The sequence below is a fragment of the Melanotaenia boesemani genome, chromosome 9, assembly GCF_017639745.1.
Source record: "Melanotaenia boesemani isolate fMelBoe1 chromosome 9, fMelBoe1.pri, whole genome shotgun sequence".
NCBI lineage: Eukaryota > Metazoa > Chordata > Actinopteri > Atheriniformes > Melanotaeniidae > Melanotaenia > Melanotaenia boesemani.
In genome coordinates, this window is record NC_055690.1 from 7,764,387 (window position 1) to 7,787,921 (window position 23,535).

The following is a 23,535-nucleotide window of genomic DNA, read 5'->3' on the forward strand; positions in this document are numbered from 1 at the left end:
GCTGCCTGTAGAATCATCATTATCATCAGCTCCTTTAAGACTTCCTGCAAAATCTTGAAATCTCCAGTTTGGAAAGTCAGTCCATTCCAGCTACTACTGTTAATACTTTATTGTCAACACAAACAAAAGCAACCCATAGAGGCCTTTCAAACATAAACCTACAGTAGTTCTCATTTTTCTGAAACTCCAACTTTCTTCTTTGGACTCTGTGCATGCTCACATAAAATGGCCTTTTTTTACACCTCATTTGATCCTTTTTTCTAAACAAAATGCACCAGTCAGGATAAACTTCATTAAAAAGACATGGGTTATATGTATGGATGGTGGGAGAAAAAAAAAGTTAAAACTTTTAATCTAATTATGTCATTTAAGATGAGAGGAATGCTACCAGAAAACAGTTTGTCGTACAAATTAATAAGATTTAAAGTGTTTTATTATCATTTGCCCAGTAAGGAAACAAGTTTCCCTGAACACTGAAATTTTTTACTTTGCCGTCTACATTTGATGCCATAAAAGAATATAAATTAAAACGATAAACAACTTTAAAAAAAACTAGATAGGAGATAAAGATAAAAATAGGATAAAAATAACTGAGTAAATAATTTATGTACATAAATGTCCAGTGTGCTATATAAACTGTTGTGCCACATTCAACAATGTATGATTAGCTGTGCAAAAAAAAAAAAACTGTCATTATGTGCATGGTAAGATGCATGTGCAATATCTATTATATGTAATAAGATATTAAGCAGTAAACAATATTGCAGTTACTGTGGTTGATAATATAAAGTCAGTGTACAGGCCGTTGTTACAGACTCCTATCAGCTGTTAAGGAGTCTGGTGGGCAAGGGAAAGAAAGAGTTTCTGAGTTTGGATGTCCTGCATTTCAGGAGAGTGAACAGTCCATGTTGGGGGTGGGTCTTTGATGATGGAGGCAGCTCTCCTGTGGACTCTGTGCTGGTAGATGCTCTACAGAGAGGGCAGCGGAGTCCTGGTGATCTTGGACGCAGTCTTCACCGCTCTCTGCAGGCGTTTGCGTTGGGTGACAATAGAGCTGCTGTACCACATGGTGATGAAGCTGGTCAGGATGGACTCAAAGACGCATCTGTAGAAGTTTGTGAGGATATTTGGTGACATGCCAAACTTCCTCAGCCTCCTTAGGAAGTACAGCCACTGCTGAGCTCTCTTCACCAGCTGTGTGGTGTTGAGTGTCCAGGTGAGGTCCACGCTGATGTGGACCCAAAGCTGCTCACCCTCTCCACTTCCAGCCCGCGGATAAGCAGTGGCTGGTGAGGGTTCCTCTCCTTCCTTATATCCACTACCATCTCCTTGGTCCTGTCAGTGTTGAGGGTGAGGTTTTTGTCCTCACACCATGACACCAGAGAGGCCACCTCCCTCCTGTAGGCTGCTTTGTCACAGCCAGTGATGCGTCCTATCACAGCAGTGTCGTCCACAAACTTCAGGTTGGTGTTGTTCTTGTGGGAGGCCACACAGTCACGGGGGTACAGGGTGTAGAGAATGGGACTGAGGACAAACCCCTGTGGTGTGCCAGTGTTAGTGGAAGTCCCGTTCCTGATCCTGACAGACTGAGGCCTGCCAGTCAGAAAGTCTTGGAGCCAGTCACAGAGGATAGGGTATAGTCCCAGGGAAAACAGTTTGTGGATGAGCTTGTGGGGGATGACCGTATTGAATGGTGAGCTGTAGTCAATAAAGAGCATCCTGATCTAGGAGTCTTTATTCTCCAGGTGTGAGTGAGAGATGTGCAGGGCTGCAGCAATAGCGTCTGAGGTGGACCTGTTGGACCTGTAAGCATACTGCAGGGGGTCCAGTGTGTCTGGTAGGAAGCTCTGAATGTGGGTCAGCACCACTCTCCCCAAGCACTTCATAATGATCGGAGTGAGTGCTACTGGCCTGTAGTCATACAGGCAGCTAGGGGGGCTCTTTTTGGGGAGGGGAACAATGGTAGTGGTTGTAAAGCAAGATGGAACAGTTTTCTGGTTGAGGGAGAGGTTGAATATGGCGGTGAGAATGTCAGTCAGCTCGTTGGCACATGCTCTGAGGACTCGTCCAGGGATGCTGTCTGGCTCTGCCGCTTTGTGGGGGTTGATCCTCCTCAGAGCTTTGTTTACCTGGCCTGGTGAGACGACTGGTGAGGGGGTGTTGCTGTCCAGGTGTCTGAAAGCCTCCTCTCTGTGTTGGTGTACACAGCAGGTGTAAAATGTGTTGAGGTCATCTGGCAGACTGTCTGTGGCGCTGGAGCTGCTCCTGTAGTCTGTGATATCCTGTAGACCCTGCCACATGCACCCGGGCTCAGCAGTGGAGTAGAAGCCATGCAGCTTCTCTCTGTACTGCCTCTTGGCTGCTCTGATGGCCTTCCTCACTCCGTACTTTGCAGCTTTGTACTCAGTCTCCTTGCCAGATTTAAATGCAGTGGAGCGAGCACACAGCATATGACGTACCTGACTGTTTATCCAGGGCTTCTGGATAAACAAACAACTTCCTGACTTGTATGGTGGGCACGATGTTATCCACACAAGTGCTGATGTACCCAGTCACATAGCATAGTCCTGTACACTGACAGAAGAGTCATTCAGAATGGCTGCAACATTTAAACACCTCCCAGTCTGTAGTAGCAAACAGTCCTGCAGTGTGCCCTCAGTCTCAGGTGTCCAGAGCTTTTTGGTGACTGGATTTGATTGTTTGAGTCTTTGTCTGTACGCCGGGTACAGGAACAAAGAGATGTGGGCCGAATAAATTATTATTTTCATTGTCTTTCTACCATGACAGCAGAACATAAAGCTTTTAATATTTGTATCTTGATCAGAAAAACGTTCACCTCTGAAATTGTCCCATAAGGTGGAAATGTGGAAATCATGCAAGTCATGGCACAAGGAGTTTTGCAAGTTTACGGTAAAGGGTTACACATTTTTAACTACTTAATCATGTTGCTCAATCAGAAGTGTTCAAAAAGTTATGGGAAACCTGTTTTTTCCAAACAAGCTTGCACTGAAGGTATATATATATATATATATATATATATATATATTTTTTTTTTACTGAAAAAGTTGCAAAGTCTATCTGGGAATCATTACTTTGATAGAGAAAACTGTCAGTAAATATGAGTGTCAAAAGTTGGACACATGTACTAATTCATGTTGAACGAATAGATGTGTCCAAACTTTTAACTGGTGCTGTATATTTAACCACTGACATGCTTACATATATAACTATAATATTACTTGTTTTTGTGTTGTACCCAGATTGCAACAAACTGAACTGAAACGTGATTGAACTTTATACACCACTTCTCATTGGGCTCCTTAAAGAAAAGATGCAATTTATTTCTGCAAACTGGAGGAGTTTTGCCAAAGACAAGAACATGGATGGATCTAAGGAACATTTCCTATTACCTTAAAATAAATACACTGCTGGAACAATTGAAAATAGATCCATAAATCCAAATCTCTAGTCATGCGTCAGCTACCACTCTCCAGCTGTATCTAACAACTGGTTTCAACAAGTGCGTTACAGCAATGACCACGCACAAAATACGAACATTAAAATGATCAATCACAAAAAAAACACAGTGCTTGGGTTAATTTGTTAAGTGTAGTTTTTTTGCAGAAGTGGTTGACTGCTAACTAAACCATGGTCGCTAATGGTTAGCACCGTTGCCTCACAGCAAAAGGGTCGCTGGTTCGAGCCTCGGCTAAGGGCAGGTTCTAACAGTAGCCTTTCTGTGTGGAGTTTGCATGTTCTCCACGTGTATGCATGTTTCTTTCTGGGTACTCTAGCTTTCTCCCACCATCCAAGACATGCATCTTAGGTTAACTGGTCACTCTAAATTCTCCCTAGGTGTCAGTGTTTGTATTTCTAGGTTGGCCCCGCAATGGACTGGTGACCGCTCCATGGTGTACCGGTCCTCTTGCCTGCAGTTGTTAAGAAAGACTCCAGCTTCCACGCAGCCCTTAATTGGACTAAGCATACAAAAAAAGAATGGTTGAGAAGCTAGAAGGAAAAAGGTATGCTAAATTACAAGTTATGTCCACCAGAAAACACATGACTAATCTACTGTTCCTGAAAATCTTTAGTTAGAAAAAAGGAGCTATCGCAGCACTGACACAGTTGCAGAATGTTCATTCACAGGAAGAAAACGACAACAGCGTTAGTTTATTCCAAAGTTTTTTTTTTTGTTCTTTATTTCGATTGTTGGGCCCAGGTTTTTGACACATCTGAAAGCTCCCACACACTCTACTCTGAAACTGGAGTTAAAGTCAGCAAGCAGCCACAAAGCCAAGAGTTCAATTTGCCATTTCAATGTTGCTGAATACTTGGGGAGGGATGGGGGTGGAAACAATTCCAGTACAACATCTTCAGTAGAGCATCATGCACAGCCAGTGAAGCAACATGCTTGTTCAAGGTGCATGGAGAGACAGTGGGCTCTTACAGTAGTTATTAGCACTGATGTGATGTTTAATTTGTGTATTTTTAAACTGTCACTCTACTTCAAGAATGCTGTTCACTGCAAATGTAGAAAACCTGTGGTTTCATCAGTTTTGCCCCCCGAAGAAATCAAACACACCAAAAGCACTCTGCCACCCACAATGCTTTTCACTCACCATTGTACTGGAATTATAAACCCTCTGTAGAGGAAGTCTCAAACACAAGGGTGGAAGGGAAGGTGAGGGCAGTAAAAAGACTGATGTGCCAAACCTTTTAAAGTCAGAATGAGTATCAACCTGAAGCAGAATAACCATGGGCTCACATGGCACACCAAGCACAAAAACCATAGTGGTGAGAGTGCTCCAATTAGGTGATCTCAGTCACCCAGTACCTCTCAAAGTGCACAAACACACAGGCTTTAATGTTTCAGTTAATGCTCTGCCATTGACCTTCCTCTCTTTCTGCACATTTTTGGCCGACAGAGAAATGCCACCTGGTTGCAGAGTAAAAAGAGGATTGACAGATCCATAGCTATTACAGTGACATTCCTCTGCTGTACACATTGTTAATATTCTACAGGCTAGCTAAATGTGAGCTGGCCCTTTAAGTTATATACAAACAAACCCACCAGCAACCATTTCAGCAGTAAATGAAATGCAAAAACCTGTTTTCTTGTGGTTTAGAAAGTAATTTGATTACAAATAACCAAAAACACGTGGCTTAAGGTAATATATATAATATATTCAGATGTCAAGGTTAAACAAAAATCTACCCAATCAAAAAAAAAGGAAAAAAGGCATATGTACACGTTCACCCTTTGAGAACACAGTTAAAAAAAAAAAGACCCAATTCTTGGGCTTTAACAAATCCATACCTTACATCCCTCCCTCCTTTATTAATGTGCTTCAAGTGGTGTGTCATAACGAAGCACATAGGAGGCTAAATGGTTCAGTGTGGTGGCATCTGAGAGTGTCTCCTCTGTAAAATGAACCACTTCTGCTTGATCAGATGAAGGCATAGATGCAAACTATAGCAGTTGCTGTGTGGCGCATGGATTTTCTGCCGCACTGAACATGGGTGCCAGACTGAGCGGGCCATCTGAGAGCCGATGCCAGGTACAGCCATGGATCTGTCACATTTCAAGGCATGCACCAACCACACCAATGTTCAACTTGCTCGTACCATTTTCATCACATTTTGTTGACATTCTTGCAGCATGTGTGTTAGTATTTTTTTTTATGTGAGATGCGTGTGTGTGAACATGTTTTGATGCTTGTGCCTGGGCTTCTATCAGGAAGTCTGCCATACTTCAAATGCTCAACATTTTTTGTCGCTGTGGTTGATAGACTTATTTCAATATACCTTAATTTTTTTAATGTGCAAGAAAGCAGCAGCAACTACTATTTTCTCATTTCTTTTGAAGGAAAAAATTTTTGAGGGGCAGAGGAGCTCGCAACTTCCAGATGAGTTTATGTGGGTATGTTTGTTTTTATTTGTTCCTCAGTTTTTGTTCATAAACCAGAACAGCAGCTGCTGATGGGTCCATTAAGCAGACATTGTCTGGATGTTATCCAGACCTGGTCCTGGTGGCTCCTTCCTGCACATCTGCACTCTTTCAGGCCTCCTGGGGTGCAGGCCTCTTAAGGTCCCTGATCTGTTTGACCAGGTAAGTCTTTTCATCGTTGAACTGTTCGTCCTCTGTTCTGTCGTTCTGGAACTTGCTGAGAAACTCAATGAGTTTGGTCTGGTTCTTCAGCAGGATGTCCAGGATGGGCTGAGTCTTGTTGGGGTTGGCCACAAACACCTGGTAGTTGATGAAGGAGAGACGAAAGTAGAGTTTATATGTGCAGAGATTTTGCACTAGGTTGATGCTGATGTTATCTTTGACAACTCTAAAATGAGGTGTCTGCAAGGCTTCTGTTTTCTGTGGTATGCAGTAATTTTTACAAGAAACTTTTTGTGGCCTTGCTGGCTACAAGAAAAGCCACAGACGATTTATTCTTGACAAACACACATTTACCACAAATAGAAATGGCCTATTTATCTCAGAGACTCATACTTTGGGAAATGGAAAAGGATTTAATTGGCTTGTTTGAGCAGATGTACTTACATTTAAAAAACCTGTTTAAACCCACTTTTTATGGTGTGCAAAGAGCACTGGATTCAAAATCAATGTGCACGAAACTGCTATCTGTGGACACAGATGGGACTTGCATGTCTTTGTTGGTTTTATTATTGCTGATGTCGAGAATCAGCTTGCTTGAAACCTTGCAGTGGTAATAAGAAAAGAGCTCTGTGATGACGTGTTTTAATATCAAACTACACGTAGACACATGAGGGAGAGTCAAGATGAGTCACGCTTTGGATATAAAAAGCTCCTTAAAAGTTCTTTTCCCCTGTTGTACCTTCCATTAGATATTTTAGCACGTTTCAGATATTCACCAGTTCCATATGGACTCAATTTATTTGATTGCTGCAAAGTAATACAGCGGTTCCTCCCTAAATGAGGATGTGTAAACAGTAGCTATGTTAACTGGACCATTTTTAACCTGGTTAATGGTCCTCTTAGAATACAAATGCAACATGTAAACGCCTTAATCAGACTGTTCACATCCATCTGAACAATTATGCACTTATGGTCATATCTAGAACTGGTTGACAGATTCTTGCAGAGGGGCAGTCTTTTGTGATTTTGATATTACATATGTTGATACTGCCACGACAGCAAAATTTCTAAACAGTGTACAGCTCCAAAATTAACCTACTCATGATCTAATCAACAGGGAAATAATGTGTAAACCTAATCTTTTAATTAATTTAATTTAATTTCTACTGAGATAGAATAACTTTTAACCTATTCATTTTTGTGGCCTATATTATAGTGAATTGTCTCTTCATCACAAGAAGCAAAAACCTGATATCTGAATTTATTAATGTTACCTGATCAAATATAATTGTGACCATACGCAATTAAAAGGCTTCAAGTCGCACTTTTACTACGTTTGTCACCATCATACAGTACTACCACTGAAATGTGAGTTTTTCCAGCACTTCATTATGCATAAAAAATATCCTACCTTGAAAACATGGAAAGCCTCAAACTGGATGTTGCGGCTTTTGTCCCGTAGCAGATTCATCATTAGTTTGAGATTCTCTGGCTTGCTGATGTATTTCGTCATTATGGTGAAATTGTGCCGGTCAAGAAGCAACTCTCCCAGTAACTAAATCATTTCAGAGTGACAAAATAACAGTATAAATAAAAGCTGTTCAACAGACAAAAATGTAATAAATTTCTTCTAGCCATTGATCATTTCTGTATTTCAAACACTAGATGGCAGTAAAGACAAGGTGATGAAGTGATTCCTAGAAACCTAACACTTCACCAAACCTGGTCTTTAAATAGCTGACCGAGCAGAGTTGCACCACTGTGAGACTTTTTAACTGGCATGACCCAGAGCCCTTACCTTCAGGGACTGCCGTTTAGTCACGTAGTTTTCTGAGTGAAGCAACTTCTCATATTCACTAAAGAACTACAGAAGGGAAAGAAGTGAGAGAACAGAAAAAAAACAGGTTAGGGTCAAGAGGGAGAGAAAGTCGTTTTCACATTTGCATTTTTACATTGGGGGGGGGGGGGGGGGGGGGGGGGTCAGGGACACGGGGACAGAAGAAATCAATTCCACCCTCACAGACTGTGCTCATCCTGCAAATCTCATACTAAATAGCTGTGTTGATTTTATGAAAGAGAAAGCCATCATCCCGAGCAGTCAGACTGAGCTGTGCTGTTCAGGTACAGTAAAAAAAATCTCAAATACAAGACTAAAGCCTGTACATACAAGAATTAAAGCAGCCAAAATATATTAATAATGTTTAGTTCCGATCATTTGTTTTTCTAAACTTTGAGCTCCATTATCTACTCTGTTTTTAATGTCAAGTGGTAACATTCATAAGGTTGCATTCAATAAACTCATCACTTTAAAGCGTTTGTTGTCTCACTCTCATCCTGTGTGGTCTTACTTTGTCATAATGCTGCTCCAGAAACTCTGCACTCAGTAACTTGTGTCTTGTGAGGAGGTCCTGCAAATAGAAAAAGCAGATTATAAGCAGCAAAGTCAGACTAATAAGCTAGTCTCCATTGCTTGACTGTTTTCACTTCAACATATCAGTATCATTTACTAGTGCACAAAAGAACAATTAAATTAGCTGTTCGCTATTAAATTTAGCTGCTAAAGTTCTGACACAATTTAACAGCTCACCATCATGTAGCAGTCAGAAGGGAAATGAGGATGCCAGCCGACTGCATCTCTGTGCATCACTACCAGTTTGTCATTTTGACACTTTAAAACTAACAAGTAAGTATTTTGGCTGACTTACTTTGAATGTGGCGAACGCATCTGAGGCGATATCAAACGTAGACATCTCCACATATCTGAAGAAATCATAAAACTGCTCTGACCATAGTGTGATTTTGGCCAACGGCTCATGCCTGATGCATTCCCTCAGCATGATACCACAGTTTAGGGCAATGTCTGGTGATTCATACCTGTGTATTACAGCAACATAGAGACAACAAATTATCATCTTGTGGATAGACACCACACAAGTTTTCCTAAAACATGAGCGACTAACAAAACGTTGGGCATTGTTGTGGTCTTTGGTATTAGACAAAACCAACAGCATTAGTTTATCATGTCAGTAGTAAAAGCAACCAATAAATAACTCAGATTAAAGAAAATACTGTACTTAACACAAAATCGATTAGGATCTATTTGAAAACAATTTTTTTCCCCTTTTAACATATTCCTTGTTTCAAATAACCACCGCATCTTAAAGGGTGTTGTGTACATAATAATGCTGCTTATTTGTACCACTGTGTACTCAGTATACAGATAACAGACTTCTGATGTACAGAATAGCTCTTGAGTTGTTGTATAGCAGGCTATCCAAAATCCATCAGTGGATTTCAGTGAAGAACAATGACAGGCAGTGTTTGAGCTAGGTACGGCTAATGGCCATTAACACAAAGCTTAAAAAAAACTCTAGTGAAATTCACAAAAAGCTGTAAGTTACCTAAGAACAATACCATGTTACACACTTTAAAGCTGGATTTACACCCGTGTGGTGTCTGCGTGCAGTCGGTTACGGTGTAGCTGACGCTGGTGTATTTGAGCGTAGGGGGTGGTGTTGTGTTGCAGTTTCTCTTCCTAATCTGAAGGTGGCAGCAGGGGTGTATCGGCCGGTAAACTCACCAGGTTGGAGTTTTTTTGATGGTTCATTACATTTCAGTAGGTATTTTCTGTTTTAAAACAACAAGGGCATCTAGTATGGTTCAGTGTCTTTATTAGCTCTTGGAAGAAAACTAAGAAATAATTCGATCAGCCTCTCATCAACTTGATCCATTGGGTGTTTTTTTTTTTTTTTTTTTTTTTTTTTTTAAATGGCGGTTACTACACAAATTCAGCTAGAAGATCCAGAAATCTGGAAACACGTAATCCCAAATTGACCAATAAAAAGGAAGTACTTCCGCATAACCATCTGCGTAGCAGGGATGCACGTCAGGTCTGGAAGAGGTGCATGTCGGGCCTCCGCGGAGTTACACAGCGCCTACTGTGGTGATGCAGAAGCAGCGCAAGTATAGATCCAGCTTAAGGCATGTCCAAATGACTAAAAAAAAAAACCAAGCGATCGTGTCTTGTGTCTCTCTGCTAAGGTGAGTTATTTTATGGAGTAACTTTGCTGCCTGTCTTGACAATAAAACACATGGTGTACAGTAAATGACACGATGAAAATTCCAGGCGCCATCACCATGGCTACAACTAGCTAAAGTTAACTAGCATGGCATTATCTTTCTAACTGAACTAGGGTTTCAGCCACTATTTATTCTTTAAATCTATTAATAATTAATTTCCCATTAATCTGGTGATTATTTTTTATCTTACCTTAAAAAAATACTTTATTTTTTCTCTCTGTGACAAATAAGTTGAACTAAACATCCGCACAGCTGAGCAGATGGAGTTTTAAGCTTTAATTGCAAAAGTAATCACTATCAAGTGGTTGCACTGGTTGTTTTTTGTTTTTTTTTTACACAAGGCTAAACAGAAGCATTATTAGGCGCCTTAATGCAGTGCAATAATATTTTTATGCTAATTATCTTCATTTTAGTAAAACATAATTACAGCTGAGCCTTACACATTTCCTATAACACCAAAGATGGACAGAAAACAGTACAAATCCATACTAGCTATATCATTTGACAGCTTAAACAAGAGTCTTTATTTTAAGTTTCTTTTTAACATAATGGACAGTCACACACCCCTGACCCTGAACTGGATTAAGCAGGTATATAAAATGGATTTATGGATGAGATAGTCACACAGTTGTTTGTGATAAATAAAACCGCTATCTTGTTGTTTTGTGGTTGAAAAGCCTTTAGGTTGTGCTGTCTTTTTTCACATGGCTGTGATAACCAATTGAGCTGCCGTGGTAGGTTATTTCTGTTTTGCAATAAGTTCAAAGACCACTGGTTTATTGGGGGGTAACAAAAAAAACAAAAAAAAAACAAAAAAAAAACCACAGTTTGGAAGTTTTGAGCTTTTTTGAATGAAGTTTCATTTTCTGCAGACCCGAAAGTGGGGCCGTTATTAATGAGGTTGGCTTTAAACAGTGCAAAGTGTCAGCGGATGCTACGCAAAGTGACAAAATTACATCAATGTAATCAATGACATTGAAGCATAGTTGCAGCCCTAAACTGAACCATATCCCTATGTTTATACTCTTAACTTGGGTAGAATGTTTTTTAAGATATTTCTATAACCAAAAGTTTAATAAAAACTATTCTCTTCATCTTAAGAAATTATGGAGTTGCAAGGCTTTCTCATCAACACTCTCATGTATTGTTAATAGAATTATAGCCAAGCCAACTTTATTTATAAAAACACTTTACGACAGCAACCACTGAACAAAGAGCTGAACATAAACATAACCCTTTAAAGGGCAACCTGGAGCAGGATTACTCTGTGTGTTTCCTTACCCTTTAAGCAACATGAAGAGGATATTCTGCTGAGTACAAAGGTACTCTACAGTGGGTGTCCGGGTGCCAATTTGCCGCCTCAGAATGTTGTTGAAGATCTGTGCTACATCTTTTTTACCCTGTCGGAAACAAACAAGTCATTAGGCCTTTATACAACCTAAACACAACCTGTTCTTCCCTTTCCTCTTCAAAATACAGCATTCTCTCTCAAACAGCAGAGCATTTAAATTACTGTGCTAAGCTGATTAGTTGTGCCTTTCATTCATATATTTATTTATATACATAGCTGGTTTTCAGGTCTGGTAGCATGTGGATACAAAATTAAAAGGATTGCATCACGCTCACATTGTCATATTCCTCTATTCTGGTTCTTAAGCAGCCTCTTTTTTGAGCAGGGAGGATGTGCAAGTGTTAAAAGGAAGTGAGAGATCTCACAACGCAATGACTCATGGTGCGATAAGGTGAGTCAGGTACCCTGCAGCAGCAGTTACAGACGGCAGCAGTCTGACATATTGCAGGGATATGAGAGTTTCCGCACATATAAACACAGCAAACCAACCTCAAATATCCTAGTGTGTGAGATTTTGTTGCATATGCATCGTGTAGTCACGTAGATCTCATTCCTGTTGTCAGTACACACCTTATATGAACTCTACGTGTCCTCTAGGTGACAAATGTTTCCTGCTCTTTCAGTCTCAGTCAATATTTGTCTATTGCACTACAACAGATTCAAAGTCTCACCTCAAAATCAATGAGCTGCAGGTCTGCTATCAGAGTGCTTAGTAAGCCACTGTTGTAGAGCTCCTGGGCGAGTTGGGCCACTGCCTCGGTCTGGGGCTCTTTTTCATTAGTCCCATAGAGGATCTCCTTCATAGCAACCAGGCTCTTTGACACCTCCTCTGCAGCCTGAATAAAGGCAAACATCAGCACACATAAGAACATCGTAAAGTAGCCATCATGATATTTACCTCTGCTGAGGCAGAGGTCATGTATTTGCTGTCTGTTAGCAACATAACTCAAAATGCTCCGGACAATTAAATTTTGATTGATTAAATTTTCAGGACATCTCAGAAATGGACAAAGGAACAAGTTTAAAATTGGTTTAGTTCCACGACATTTTACTTACTTTAGAAAAATAAATAAACAAACAAAGCCTGCCGTTGAATACAATATGCATTTTTTAAGGCATTGGTCTTACTTAGAAATGGTGTCATTACACAGTGTGTCCAGAGAACAGAAACTCAAATGGCTTTTTTCCAATTACATGGAACAGTTTTTCCTCCCCGCTCTCTTTCTCCTTTCACACTGTTTATCTTTTATCTGCAACATTATGTTAGTGATCTGGTAGCCCGATATTCTCTTTATTTCTATGGCATGGCAAAAATAACCACTTAACCAAACCAACACTGTGCCTTTAGATAAGTCTAGTTACACCTTATGATTAGCTTTATCTGCAATAACTGCTGCAACTAAAAAATTTCCCAATCTGAGGCAACAAAAAGTTTGAGGATGACTGAGCTAGACGACTGTAACTAGCTAGTTAAGATACCTTAGTAAAGGTTCTTTACCAACCTGAGCAGAGGATGAAGCAACAGCTCTTTCATGTCTCATCTGTTACTACAGATTACAAAATGAGTCTTCTACCTTATCTCACCTGATCTGATCCTAACTGCCACTGCTGACACTAACAACAACCAACCTGCTGCGCTTGGTTACTGTGTGCAGAACTAGTGCACAGGTGGTTTATGGTACCAGCTAGTGAAGTATGCTGTGTATATGCAATACCAAAAAAAAAAAAAAAAACATCAAACGAATGTGCATGGAAAAAAAAAATAAAAATAAAATAAAAAACATGCCAACATATCTTTTTGTTCTATGAAGTCTGAGAATCCAAAACACAACTGACCACATAAACATTGTTAACTTCTACACACAGATTACAAATTGTGTTTATGATTATTAAATAAAGAAAAATGTTTATTAATGTGAAATATGGATTTACAGGTCCATCTCTTTACCCCACTGAAACCCTGTAGCATTCAGTCGTCATCACCTCCACAAAAAGCCTTTTTAAAACTGTGCAAGAGCATCTCTTTGCATTTCAGTTGTAAGTTGTATTAAATCTAAAACAGCATCTCCTAGTTCAATGTAATGTGGAAAAAACACAAACAGGACAGTTGGCTCTTTGTCACTGCAACTTCACAGACACACTGTGAATATGAACAGCTGATCCTGCCCACATCAAGCGGATGCAGTCTGTAGAGAAAATGAAGCATAGAAGAGCTGTGCTGAGTTTAACCATACCACACTGTAGGCCTGTCGCGATAAGCAATAAGTCAATTAATTGAACGATAAGAAAATAAGAGCACGATAAGTTTGCCGGCCGCGATAATTTTTATTAGTCCCCCCTTTACCATAAACTGTGTATGACAATAGGTTTCACTATGGCGTATTTCGACTCAACGCTCTGGTTTCTTGTGGAGTGATCTCTCTGGTGTCATACTTGACTGCAGCATGTTGCAGCACGAGCCGGTAAGCCGCATTTGTTTTGCAGGGCTGCCAACACGCAATGGCCGTGAGACTTGCGCATTTAAGTGGCTTCTCACGCTCTCGCGCTAAACCTCCGATTCTCATGCTGAAATATGTAAATAAGTCGAATGGAGAAATAATAGATGCAAGCACCTCCTCTTTTATCATTTCGCTGCTCCCCACATGTAAGCAGAACACACACATCTAGCTTACGACGTCAGTACAAAGCCCCCACTTCCTGGTCTACCGTAATAACCCCTGTAATCCGCAGGCACATTACGCAAATAGAGTCAGCCTATATACTAGTGTTGTGCGATGTGTCTAACTTTGTGTGTGCGATCCAGCAGCTCAGTGCGCGTGAGAGTGAGCGTGAGCGCAGAGGGAGGAGAAGAAGAGCTTATGAGGAACGAGAGTAGCAGAAGAAGAAAAGGTGTGAAGAGAAGAGACGGAGCGGTTAGGCAGAACAGTCAGGAAAAACAATAACGGTGCGTTATAATAAAGCCGTTTCTCAGCACAACCGCTGTTTCCTTTTTTTTATGGTGCTCCACGCCGTGAGCGGCGAGAGAAGAGAGTAATTGGGAGTTAACCCCGAAGCCAACTCCACTTCGGCCCTGGAGAGGACGGATCTCCCCCGTGTCCTCCGACTACTATCGGCGGATAAGAAGCGGGAATGGTTAACACTAGCGTATTTGACAAAATACACATTAAGAGCAATGCCGGCTAATCGAGAGGTTTGGGAGGATTCCCAGTGGGCTGCATTACTTTTGGGCCGGCGTCCCGGCTTATGTGAAAAAGGCGCTTTTATTTATTTAGTTTATTGATCTTTGAAAATGTGTACTTGCATTATTATTATTATATTAGTTGAGAATGGTCTCAAAATGACACATTAGCGCTTTGCGCAATATTATCGTTTATCGCGATAATTTCTGAGAAAATTTATCGTACAGCTAAATTTGTTATCGTGACAGGCCTACCACACTGTACTATAAAAGAATATACAAAACAATAAAACAGATTACAGCCCCATCTGTGCTACATATAGAAGTAAAAGTATCACAGCTGAGCAAATAGATATGCAAAGTCAAGCAGTAACTTAAGGTTTTACTTAGAGCACAACCACTGTGAAACAATCAGAGATTAACATTTCTTTGCTCTGTTGTAACTAATTTCTTTTCACAATCCAAGCTCTGTTTCATTCTGGTTCATTCTGAAGCACCCAAAACAAATGCCTGAGTTTGAATCTTGTGTTTACAGTAACATATATTTGTGTGAGCACATTTTTATGAAATTTCTTTTTTGGTCATGAAACCTACGATGACTGACACAAAAAGTGGACGGGAAATAGTCGACCGATTTTGATAAGAAACGTTCCAGCCTTCAAGTCTGACCCCAAAGGTTCAGGGCAGTCTTTAAAAGTACTGCAGCCCCATCAGGGCCTTTTTTTAAAACTTGTCCTCAGTGCTCTTTTTAGTTACTGCATTGTCAACGGGGAAGAAGCACAAGGGCCTGCAAAGGTTGGAAATGCAGCTACACAGCACCAGTTAAAGGTTTGGACACAAGCACAGATTCAAAATGAGAAGGTACTTATGTCTAATCTGATAGTGTATGTAAATATTTCTAAAAAATAATAATAATAAAATCTACATTAACTAAGCCTGACACAACTTCTGCATCTTTACTCTTTTGCATTATGTAAGCTGACTGTGATCATTTTGAGTAGCTGTACCTCTGTATAAGCAGAAATGTCCTCACTTCATGTCACTCTCTAAAAGTTTTCCTCACCATACTTTCTGGTACTAACCATTTATTGCAATGAGACAAATTTAAAATATTTTCTAACTTTAGTTCAGTGAGTTGGAATAAATCTTTTGGTTTTGTAGAAAAAAAGGTTGCAATCATCACTGATCAATACCATGAGGAGGGAGAGAAAAAGTCTAATTTAATAATTTGCCATAGTTATTTGTAAGATTTTCAATGTCCAGCTAAAGTTTCACAGCAGGCAAGAAACATCCAATATGGGTTGGGATCTGCTTGTTAAAGTTTCATTTGCGAGTTGGTGCATCCCATAGGACAAGAGTCTGCAACCTTTACAGTCCAAAGAGCCATTTTTCCCTCAGCCCAGCCAAATAAAACTTGTTTAGAGCCGCAAATGTTTCAAGACCTTTTAAAAAAAAAGAGACAACTTATAATTTTTTAGAAAAAAAAATCTACTATAGGAAATTTGTTGTTTTTGATTTTTTTTTTTTTTTTTACTTTTGTTTTTAAATTTTAGGTTTTAAAATAAAGAGAAACATAAAACTTTTGCAAAAAGGAGAATAGACAGACAGTCTATGGGATGCTGAAGACTGAGAAAAAACAAAACAATAAAAAAAATAAAAATAAAAAATGTTTTCGACCTAATGACAAGAAAAATAGATTAAAAACATTACTGGTACTTTTAGTATTGTTATGGTGTAGAAATTCAATGTGATTATTCCATTAAAAAAAAGAAAAATAGCTAAAAATCTGCATTTGTTATTATATCTATGTTTAAAAACATTAGGTAGTTCTTTAGCATTTTTAGCCATGTATTAAGAGGCATTGTGGAAGGTCCAGAGAGCCACTTGTGGGTATGGAGCCGCAGATTGCAGACCCCTGCCATAGGAGAAGGTGAGGAGAAGGTGCAAGGTTCCCCTTACCTTCTCTGCCTTCTTATCTGAGATGTCATGCTTCTCAAGGACCGTCATGCTGTCCTTTAGGTTCTTGACGATGTCCGCCGGTGACTTGTGAGACTTGCCAAAAGGGAAAGGCATGGCGGAGAGTTACCACGAGCAGCCAGGCAGCGGACTGTCCACCTTCAGTAAGAAATGTAAAATAATTTCATCTTTCAATTAGTACAAGTTGGCTTACCGACACAACAACCATCTCACCAAAAACCACCAGAACTTTTACAATAAATCTGTATGTTGTTGGAAATAAACATCTACTTATGTTGAGGTGACTTTTCTTCTTTCTTTTTTTTATAGCTTGCACATGTTAAATCCAGGTGTGACCTTTAATGCCTCATTGAGGAGTGGTTCAATATTGTGAATCTTGTGGTCACACATTGTAAATGATTAACAATGTAATGTTTAATGACCCACACCCTATGCAGTGGCTAATATAGCTAAGTAATAACATCACAAATCGAACTTTAACAGGTGACAAATTCAGGTTAGCAAACACACACATCAACTTTTTTCTCTACACAACAACCTATAACCCAGGATGATAACCTGTACCCCACTCCAAAGATCTTAGTACAGGTGTGCATGATGAAACAAACAGATGTGACAACCATATTACACTGGGCCTTAAAAAAAAAACCTGACTAAAGCATACACATCTTCAGCGTAAACAGCACATCTTCCTGACCCACCCAACCTCCTTACATACACAGCAGGGCAAAAGCCAAATAAATGTTAGAGCCCAAAATAGCTATAAAAAAAAGAAAACTTCTCAATCTAAGAAAAAATCTCAATCTAATAAACATCAGATTTTCATTATACATGCTGTATTTTAACACATATACTGGTCCAGTTAGTATTACAACATATATACCAGTAACCTACTGTAATGATGAATACAGACACCAACCTTTAGTGCCACTGTGATCCTCTACACACAAACCCAGGAACAGAAGTCACTCACTTCCTCTAATGCTTTGGCAGAGAGGCCACATTTAGAAAGCAATGCTGGGGTCAGGAATATAAACCAAGCAGCAGTCAGGTGGGAGGCGCGCTCCTGCATTTATATATGATGTGTCATGTGTGACTAAGCTGAAACATAAAACTGCGTTTAACTGGCGACCTATGCACTTAAGTTCACCTGGTTACATCTTTACTAAACTAAACACCATAACTTCACCAGATGGACAAATCCGTCTTTTGCAGAAGCTAATGCTTGTTAATGTAGTCAGCAGGTTGCAGAACTGCCTCACTACTCCTGACCTGCTTCAGTATCAGTGACGCAAATAGGAAGGCAACACATATGGCAGGTTCAAAACCAGCAGGTTTTTGCTAATCAACAGTGATTCAAATCAGATGTCTTTTGCCAATGTAAAACTAAATATTTTAACATATTAGGATATTTTTTTGTATCAGTATTTAGTTTTATATATACACGTGTGTGTGTGTGTGTAGACTATTTTCTATGGTAAAAACTGCTGCAGAGGAAGCATTTCCATAATAATACAATATTACTATGCAGTTAAGTAAATATGGTGACCCTGTAATGTTAGGGGGACATAAATTTGGATAAAGGCGCTAAAATCTAAATATAAAAAATAATTAATCAAAATAAATACAAATAGATATATATATACCTATTAAAGAAACATATATTCGTAGTAACAATATCTCTCTAATTACAAAATCTCATGGGTGACGGAATTTGGTGTAACACTGGATAATTAACAGAAACAACACTGTGGTTTCGAACGCAACAGAACCCGATCCAACTCGACCTAGCTTAAAGTACGGTCCTTTTAAAAGAACAATATCCCTAGCAAACTGCACGTTTTCCACGTCTACAAATGTCACTGTGTCCTGGAGCATGCTTACTTATCAGGAAACAAGTGTAGCCGTGTCAAAATGCATCTCCAACGTCACCCCTTCAGTTCAGACAGCAGATGCTCTAAGCTAACAACCACCACCATAATGCCGCTACCGCTGCTCCAGTAATCTGACATCTTATTTTCCGATGCTGTAAAAAATATTATCGGTTAAATTTCGATTTATTGCTGAACCCTGATATTTAGAAAATGACTAATGGCACCTATGGCCTCTGAGCTGGCCAACATGAACCTGACAGTGAGCACCGCCCATCTGTGTTATCCATGCCTGGTTTGTGATGGTGTGAAGCCTCACAACTTTACGCAATGCAAACAAAATGGATACTTATTGAATAGCACAGAGTAGAGCAAATACAATCCCTGTTTAACGCAAAATGGCACGAATTGATTATTCATTTTCTGTCTTTAGCCGACAGTCAACTTTAAGCTAACGTGGCCTATTACATTTCAATCACTGTTCACTAAACAGCAGTGCTACTGCTGGCTTGCCTCTGAAAGTGTAATTGTTGTCGACACACAGAAGGCCTAGTGCTTAACAGCCTTTTATAAACACTTTATCTCCACTTAATTTGGCTAAAACTGTGCGGCCTACATTTTACATAATAAACTTTACAGCGTATGACTGATGATGTTGGTAAGCTAAGTTAGCATAACGGTAGCCAGGCCTGCCAGTGGCTCCTCGCGCTATTGCACTCACTCAAACCCATGCCTGTCTTTAGCTATCCTCAACGGTATGCTAGCTTTAGCAACAGCGATTCTAGGCGATGAGGGCTGTCCAGCAACATATGCTTGCAAATATTAATTCATGGCATTATACATTTACAACATACTGTACCTTGCAAATGGTGTTTTCACTAGTTCCCCCGGAATTGTAAAGACAGCAATCAGCGACTTAGGTGCTCCTTGGAACAAAAACTGCTTTGTTTTGCTTGCTCGTCGCCTCCTCTTGTTTCTACTGTTGATAACTGTGCGGCCTGTGCGGCCCCTGTTACCTCCTAGTTCTTTCTGAATCTGACTGGTAATGCTGAGCGCTTGTCATTGTGGCGGCGTCTATCGCCTCCCCTGGTCGTCTGTTGTCATGGCAGCATCAGAGGTATCACTCTGCAAGAATGGCAGGTGACCGCACGAGGGCGCCCTCATCTCATGGACCGATCAACCAACCTCTGCAATACACCGGTTTCTAACTGATCTGATGAATGCTGTTGGAAAAAATTTATGAACAATTTTATAAACAATTTTGCACAGGACACAACCAGAAACATGACACACCCCTAGACAACTTTAATCACAAAATGTTTTATTCAAAGGTAATTTCCTGGGTCACTAAATGAAAATAATAGTTACAAAGATTTGACAGAAATGCAGTTAATGAATTAGGGTCTATGTCTGTTGAATTGGCTTTTAAATCCCCTATACCATGAAAGCAAAAGAAGCAGGTGTCAAAATTATGAATAATATCTATACCTCTAAAGAGTTACTTAGACTATGCTTTAACATCAAGGATAACACCTGTAAAAAAAACAACATTGAGGAAACCGACCATAAATTTTCTCCTGTGGTGCACTTCCGACTTTCTGGTTATATGTTCCCAAACGGCAAAAAAATTAATTTCTTTCCCAAAAGATGACATAACATTTGGCTTAATCTTGAAAAACAAAAATGCTCATCTCTGTATTAATATTTTTTTTCTTAAGTTCTTTATACACAAAAACAATATACAAAAATGTCTGCCCAGCTTTGTTTCCCTCAGAAACTAATTCAAAATCTATTTAAAATGTGTTATTGGATCCAAAGCCCCAAAATTATGAGTAATTTTCCCAATGAATTAGAAACCTGATTTAATGCTTTACTCCCCTTGTGTTTTTGTACTACTACGTCATCCTGTTAATTTATTTTGCTTATGTGTTCATTTTATCTCACTTTTCTTTTTTTTCCTTTTCTTTATGTATACTTGCTTGTTTATTTTTTTCTGGAAGAATGACCCAGTATATCACATGACTTACAAAAGTATAGTTATTTTTTGTTTTCAGCATCTGCTGTGATCTCACATTGAGTAAAAAACAAACTTTTCTATTAACTGTTGATAATTTCAGCTTTATTTGCACTGTAATTTACAAAATCACCTCCGGGCACTTTTAAGGATAAAGTGAGGAAATACGACTTTCTTATTCAATGCGATTCTCTGTAATCTAATTATATGCCTGTTAAATCAAAATGATTGTTTAATTCATAATAGTCCCATTCATAATTATGTTCCTATAAGACTATCCATGCATTTTCTATACCACTTACTCCAGTTTAGTGTTGCAGGGGAGCTGGAGCCTGTCCCAGCAGCTACTAAGTGAGTGGCAGGGTACTCCCTGGACTGGTCGCCACAGAGCCGACATAGAGACAAACATCCACCCATGCTCACACTTCTAGGGACAGTTTAGAGTGATCAATAAACCTAACATGCATGTCTTTGGACTTCGGGAGGAAGCCAAAGTTCCTGTAAGGCTATTCATTTAAAAACAAATGCCTGGCTTAACCATTGGATTGCATCGTCTGATTCAGTCTTCCATCCTGAAGATGCACACAGAGTAGTGGGGAATTATAACAGTGGAGAGTAAGAAATTCCTTTTAGCAGAAGGGAAAACTTCCAGCGTAACCAGACGAGTGGGATGGGATGTCCCCTGAAGGGATGGCTAGGGGCCACCCAAGTTAGCACGAACTATTAGCTGCATCCAAAAGGAAAGTTTTAAACCTAGTCTTAAAGGTAGACAGTGTCTGCATCCTGAATCTAAACTGGGAGCTAATTTCATAAGAGAGAGCTCTGATAACTGAAGATTCTGTTAATATGATCATAGTTTGGTTCTGTTTTTATATATTCACTCCCTGTTTAGCCAAGAGACTAAACATATCTACATGTTGGTTTGTGATCTCTTTTGCTTAATTATGAACCTGTGGGTACAGATGTGGTGCAGATAACTGATTCAGGACCATTTATCTGAAACAAGACTTTACAGCAGGAGTGCCCAAGTCCAGTCCTCGAGATCTACCATCCTGCAACTTTTAGATGCAACCCTTCTCCAAAACACCTGAATCAAATGACTGGCTCGTTACCAGGCCTCTGTAGAGCTGAATGACATGCAGATGACATCTGATTCTAGTGTGTTGGAGAAGGGTTGCATCTAGAAGTTGCAAGATGGGAGATCTCGAGGACCAAACTTGGGCACCCCTGCTTTACAGCAACACAGATTCATTAGTAATAATAGTTTAAAAATTCGTATAGAGTTACAAGTGATCAGAAGTTTGGCAGCATCAACAGTATCCTGTATTTGCAGACATTACCTACATGACTTACAGTCCAGAGACACATGCTTAGTTAATGGGTCATTCTGATCTGGGTTCAGGTTTGAATTTAAATGTGTATGGTTGTGTCTTTCTGTGTTTAGCCCTGCAGTAGGTCAGGATGTCCAAGGTGTACCTCACCTCTCACCCACTTGTAACTGTGATAGACTCTAGTCCCCCGGTGACCCTGAAGAAGATAAAGTGGGCATAGAAGTTTAGCTCTGACTTTGTGAGCCAAGACTAAACCTTCAGTTTGTGCCATCTGAGGTGTCCCTTGTACCCTGTTTGAAATAAAAATTCACACTCTTCAGACCTTATCTACTCAAACACTCCCATGTATTTCAACTCTGAATGGTGTCATAATAGACATCAGTCCATTCTCTGCTTACTTTTTTATTCTAAGAAGGTTTCCAAGACAAGCATCCCCTTCTCATCAGATAAACTCTGGCAAGTTAGTACTCAACACCAGCATGTGACTGCATATCATCAAAATAAAATTCTTTGAGAAATGCTAACAAGATGTTACCACTCCTGAAGATACAGGTGGTTTTGGTGATATTAGTCAAACAAGACCTCTGAGAAGACCCATAAGAAATGTAGTAGGTATTGATATTTGTGTGGCACAAGAAGATATTGCATTTTTCATCGTTGGATCATCTGGTTACAATGCCTCCTGGACTCCTCCCTGGTGAGGTAGTCCAGGCACTTCCCACTGGGAGGAGACCCCTGGAAAGACCTAGGACATGCTGGAGAGACTACATCCCTCAGCTGGACTGGGAACACCCCAGGATCCCACTGGACAAGCTGGCAAATATGGCCACAGAGACAAGTCTAGGCTTCTCTAAGCAGCTGCCCCCCGCAACCCGCCCATAGATAGGAGGCAAGAAAAAAGATGGATGGATGGATGGATGGATGGATGAATGGATGGATGGATGATTTCATCATTTTCTTCCACCAATGTGATGATGTGCTTCTAAATATCTTTGATAACCTGAGAAATTTGAAACATGCATTCCTGAATCTGATTAATTAATATAAATTTGAAGCATGCATATATGACTCCTGATTAATTGTAAACATTTAATTCAGAATAAAAACTAAAATAACAACATCCTGCTAAACACAGTTGCTATTATCCTATCCTAAAACAGAATTTTTTGATGTTGATTAGAGTGGTGGTGCCAAACATCCACAATTTCACATTTTATATCTTAAATTTCAGTTACTGTGGTTTTCTATCAGTAAAAACAGAGGTTTAAAAAGCCTTGTTATAAAGTCCAACAGAAATGAATCCAACAGTGCTTTTCAACTGAGTAGTTTGACCACTTGTATGTCTTTATTTTGATGGTGGATTTCACCAGTACAGCAACCAGCTATTAGTCCAGCGTTTTAAAAAAAAAAGTTCAATTTTGATAGCAAGAATTCAAAGGCTGTAGCTTCAAAGGCATTCAGAAAATGAGGAAAATGTTGAATATGAACCTGAGTTCATGTTTGGAGTAAATTTACTCATCTCTTTTGTTTATTGAATGAAAATTGGTAAATAAATAACTGAGATATGAACTGTGTCATTAAGTCATATTGCTTGGTGCCATATTGGCACTTAGTGGGTTAATAT

General features: G+C 39.6%; 1 protein-coding gene across 1 annotated transcript; it reads right to left on the reverse strand.

The window, feature by feature from the left end:
- Positions 1–3,881: 3,881 nt before the first annotated feature.
- cab39 (calcium binding protein 39) lies at positions 3,882–19,646 on the reverse strand. Its single transcript, XM_041995066.1, has 9 exons — positions 19,426–19,646; positions 16,678–16,833; positions 12,212–12,376; positions 11,471–11,589; positions 8,815–8,983; positions 8,458–8,517; positions 7,908–7,973; positions 7,521–7,664; positions 3,882–6,247 (listed from the first exon to the last, which is right to left on the reverse strand). Exons 2-9 carry the CDS (start codon positions 16,789–16,791, stop codon positions 6,059–6,061), a joined length of 1,026 nt encoding a protein of 341 aa, XP_041851000.1. The 5' UTR covers positions 16,792–16,833; positions 19,426–19,646; the 3' UTR covers positions 3,882–6,058.
- Between the last annotated feature and the right edge of the window lie 3,889 nt (positions 19,647–23,535).